We start from the raw sequence: 4,958 nt of genomic DNA on the forward strand, positions 1-4,958 counted from the left end.
AAGTAAAAAGTAAATTCCTATCAAAATTTAATAACAAAATAAACATTATTTGCTTTTAAAATTGACTTAGAAGTTAATATACACTTAAAGGCAGTATCCATCAAAATGGTAGATCAATATTGAACAGATAATGAACAAAATCAATTATGACATTGGTACTTTTGGTTTGATTCAAAAGTTCTCTTGGATTGTCTCAGATAATATGACAGTCACCTAAAAATTCAGTTTAGTGTACTAGCTGCTTAAGACTACCTATAAGTTTTCACAGGTAGGGCAAATACACATTAAAATAGTAATACAGTGTCCTTTAGTTTAAATGTTGAGAATGTTGCAAACATGCAGAAGAATTAATTTTCATATATGTTCCTTTGGTTCACTAAACTTTCTTCTTTTTGGCACTGGCTCTTGACCAGAAGTATCAAAGTGATGAGGGACTGTTTTCCCAGATATCAGTTGATTTCTCTTCTGATTTTCTTTAGAAGATTTTACTGGTTGATTTCCATTAGCCATTTTATTCTGAAAGATTTTTCCACTTCTTGTTTTGCTTTCAGTTACCTCAAGTTCAGATGTTTTACTGACTAACTGTTCAACCTGAGAATGAGAAATTGAAAGATCTCGACTTTCCTTAGACCTCATAATTTCATCTTCCTCACAAACTAAACTTGGTTCTCCAAGTTCAGAAGATCCAGGGTTTTTTTTCTGCTTTTCCATTTTAGTTTCGATGTCAAAATCATCACTTAAATAATGCTCCTGTTCATCTTCTAGATCATCTTTGTCCATGAGAATTTTCCGAAGTGGTGTTTTTAATTGTTTTGGTGATAGAATAGCTGAATCAATATTTTCCATTCGTTCTTTTTCAGTAGTCACTTTTACTTTGAAAGTGTGAAAAGGTGTTGGAACTTCTCCCACATTTAAGTACATAGGCTCCCCTTCGAATATCACTCCTTCACAATCACCATCCTTAAAACCAGGAGGCTGGTAATCTGGGGGTGTAACTTCGTCATAGTAAAAAAGTTTCATGGTCAAACAAACATCATTAGGTAAAGGTCCCAGATTTTGCATTAGAATATAAATCTTGCGGATGAGAAGAATACTTGCTTTCTTGGTATCAGCAGATGACATGCTGGAATCACTGTTTTGGTTTTTACTTATGAAGTCCATGATTGGTCCATTATTAGTGTACTTGAACTTAAATTGGTAACATTCTGAAATTGTCTGAGGGTCTTCTGGATTGGTGTATACAGCTAGAACAACCATCCTTAGGTATTTTTTTTGTAAAGCATCATAGCATCCTAGCATCCATCTAGATATCTTGTTCCATAAGCACATTCTGGAAATATTCCTCTCAAATAGGTGATGCAGGATACTGACACTGCTAGGAGCCTCTTCACTAACACTAAAGACTGCTGCTCTGTTGATATCTTACTGGGAAACACCAATGCACTCATGGAAGTCCTCTGTAATTGTGCAGTGGCCATCTTCTGATAAAGTCTTTTTCTTAATTCAACATTACGTCAGGTCCGACAGTGCGCCAGCCGCTGGGAAGCCTGGCACGGGGCGGCGCCTGGAAAACAGGATTTAAAAAATAATGAAAGGCACATGTCAAACATGGTGTCTACAACTGGTCATTTAGGAGAGAAAGTATACTGGAGAAAATACACACACACACACACACACACACACACACACACAATCACAGAGGTTTTTGAAGTCAATAAAAAAGAGATTGCAGAATCAATCCCCCTATATTTGCCGAACGTATTTCCAGCTCCAGTCTATGTGTACCCTTGTATCTTTACAATGTTGTGCTTCTTCCAGAGGTATCTGTATGAGTCTCATACAAATGTGAGGTATTCTCCAATTTGTGAAACAACATTACAAACACAACTAGTACCTGTCCAGATCGTACTCGAAATTTAAAACAGCTGTTCTGGAGAAATTTGAAAAGTTGACAAAATTCAGAAAACATCTACTTTAAGTTTATTTATTTATTTGGAGGGAGACAGACAGACAGACAGACATGGGAGGGGCAGACATAGAGGGAGAGAGAGAGAATCCCAAGCAGGCTCTGCATCATCAGCACAGAGCCTACTGCAGGGCTCAAACTCACAAACCATGAGATCATGACCTGAACTGAAACCAAGAGTCAAACACCCAACCAACTAAGCCACCCAGGCACCCAGAAAACATCTACTTTAAATATACCATATGTCTCTCTCAAAATAGGGTTTACAATCTTTATATTCATGCCATGAAGATAGTGTGGTTACTACTTGACATATGTAGAGATTGATTTAAAAGATTCCATATTTATGGATTCAAAACCACAAAAGAAGCTAAAAATTTCTCCCCTAAAGGATTAATGCATTTAGTAAGTATTATGAATTTACAAGAGCTTTGTTTTCTTCTATAAAAGGAGAATTATTTTTTAAGTTTTAAATTTAATTTCAGTTAGTTAACATACACAGTTACATTAGTTTCACGTGTACAACACAGTGATTCAACAGTTTCAAACATCACCCAGTGCTCGTAACAAGTGTACTCCTTAATTCCCGTTATCTATGTAGCCCCCTACCACCCCCCACCACCTCTGTTAACCATCAATTTGTTCCCTATAGCTAAAAGAGTCTGTTTCTTCTCTTTTTTCACTGTTTTTTTTAATGTTTGTTTATTTTTGAGAGAGAGACAGAGCGTGAGCGGGGGAAAGACAGAGAGAGAGAGAGGGAGACAGAATTCGAAACAAGATCCAGGATCTGAGCTGTCAGGATAGAGCCCCACACGGGGCTTAAACTCACGGACTGAGATCACGACCTAAGTCAATCACAACAAAGTAGGATGCTTAACCTACTGAGCAGTCCAGGCACCCCAAAAGTCTATTTCTTGGTTTGTCTCTCTCCTTTTCCTCTTTCTCCCTTGTTTTGTTTCTTAAATTCCACAAATGAGTGAAATCATATGGTATTTGTCTTTCTCTGACTGAATTATTCCATTTAGCATTATATTCTTTACCTCCATACGTGTTGTTGCAAATGAAAAGATTTCATTCTTTTTATGACTGACTAATATTTCATTGTATATATGCACTTCTTTATCCATTCATCAATTAATGGACACTTAGGCTGCTTCTATATCTTGACTATTGTAAACAATGCTGACATAAATATAGGGGTTACATATATCCCTTAGAACCAGTATTTTTCTATCTTTGGGGTAAATACCCAGTAGTGCAATTGCTGGATCATAAGATAGTTCTATTTTTAACATTTTGAGGAACTTCCAAACTGTTTTCCATAGTGCCAATACAAGTTTGCATTTCCATCAACAGTGTAAGAGGGTTCCTTTTTCTCTATATCCTTACTAACACCTGTTGTTGATTTTAGCCATTCTGACAGGTGTGAGGTGATATCTCATTGTAGTTTTCATTTGCATTTCCCTGATTTTAAGTGATGATGAAAATCTTTTCATGTGTCTGTTGGCCATTTGTATATCTTCTTTGGCGAAATGTTAGTTCATGTCTTCTACCTATTTTTTAACTGGATTATTTGTTTTGAGGGTGTTTGGTTTTATAAGTTCTTTATATATTTTGGATATTAACCCTTTATTGAGTATGTCATTTGCAAATATCTTCTCCCATTTGGTAGGTTGCCTTTTAGATTTGTTGTTTCCTTCACTATGCAGAAGCTTTTTTATTTTGATGTAGAGCCAGAAGTTTATTTTTGCCTTTGTTTCCCTTGTTTCATGGACCTATCCAGAAAAAAAAGTTTCTATGGCCAATGTCAGAGAAAATACTGCCTATGCACTCTTCTAGGATTTGTATGGGTTTGGGCCTCACATTAAGCCCTTAATCTACTTTTTTCATTTTTTAAGTTTATTTATTTTGAAAGGGAGGGAGGAGTAGGGGCAGAGACAGAAGGAGAGAAACTTCCAAGCAGGTTCAACATGGACACAGTGTAGAGCCCAACGTAGGTCTCAAACTCACAAACCATGAGCATGACCTGAACGAAAATCAAGAGTTGGATGCTTATCCAACTGAGCCACCTAGGCGCCCCTAGATCCTTAATCTAGTTTGAATTTATTTTTGTGTATGGGGTAAGAAAATGATCCAGTGTCATTCTTTTGTATGTAGCTCTCCAGTTTTCCCAAGACCATTTGTTGAAGAGGCCTTTTCCCATTGCACATATTTGCCTCTTTCTCAAAGATTAATTGACCATGTAATTGTGGGTTTATTTCTGGGTTTTCTGTTCTATACAACTGATCTATGTGTCTACTTTTATGTAAGTACCATACACTTTTTATTACTACAGCTTTGTAATATAAGTTGAAGTCCAGAATTATGATGCCTTCAGATTTGCTTTTCTTATTCATGGTTGCTTTGGCTGTTCAGCATCTTTTGTGGTTCCATACAAATTTTAGGTTTGTTCTAGTTCTATGAAAAATGTTGTTGGTATTTTGATAAGGACTTTATTGAATGTGTAGATTACTTTGGGTAGAATAGACATTTTAACAATATTTGCCAATCCATGAGCACAGAATGTCTTTCCATTTCTTTGTGTTTTCAACTTCTTTCATCAGTGCTTTATGGTTTTCAGAGTATAGGACCTTCACTTCTTTCATTAGGTTTATTCCTAGGTATTTATTTTTGGTGCAATTGTAAATGAGAATATTTTCTTAATTTCTCTTTCTGCGGCTTCATTATTGATGTATAAAAATGCAACAGATTACTGCACACTGATTTTGTATCCTGTAACTTTATTGAATTCATTTATCAGTTCTAGTATTGGTGAAATAGTTAACGGTTTCTATATACAGTATCATATCATCTGTAAATAGCGAAAGTTTTATTTTTTCCTTACCAATTTGGATGCCTTTCATTTCTTTTTGTTGTTTGATTGTTGTGGCTAGGACTTCCAGTACTATATTGAATAAAAGTGTTAAAAGTGGACATCCTTTTGTTACTGACC

General features: G+C 35.8%; 1 protein-coding gene across 1 annotated transcript; it reads right to left on the minus strand.

The window, feature by feature from the left end:
* Positions 1–213: 213 nt before the first annotated feature.
* Positions 214–1,529, minus strand: LOC120225668 (HORMA domain-containing protein 1-like). Its single transcript, XM_039223852.1, is given in 2 exon segments — positions 214–1,304; positions 1,307–1,529. Coding segments are annotated over 2 exon segments (1,122 nt in total). The 5' UTR covers positions 1,479–1,529; the 3' UTR covers positions 214–354.
* Positions 1,530–4,958: the final 3,429 nt, after the last annotated feature.

This window comes from Hyaena hyaena, unplaced genomic scaffold (genome assembly GCF_003009895.1).
Source record: "Hyaena hyaena isolate Hyena2069 unplaced genomic scaffold, ASM300989v1 scaffold_1473, whole genome shotgun sequence".
NCBI classification, from domain to species: Eukaryota; Metazoa; Chordata; class Mammalia; order Carnivora; family Hyaenidae; genus Hyaena; species Hyaena hyaena.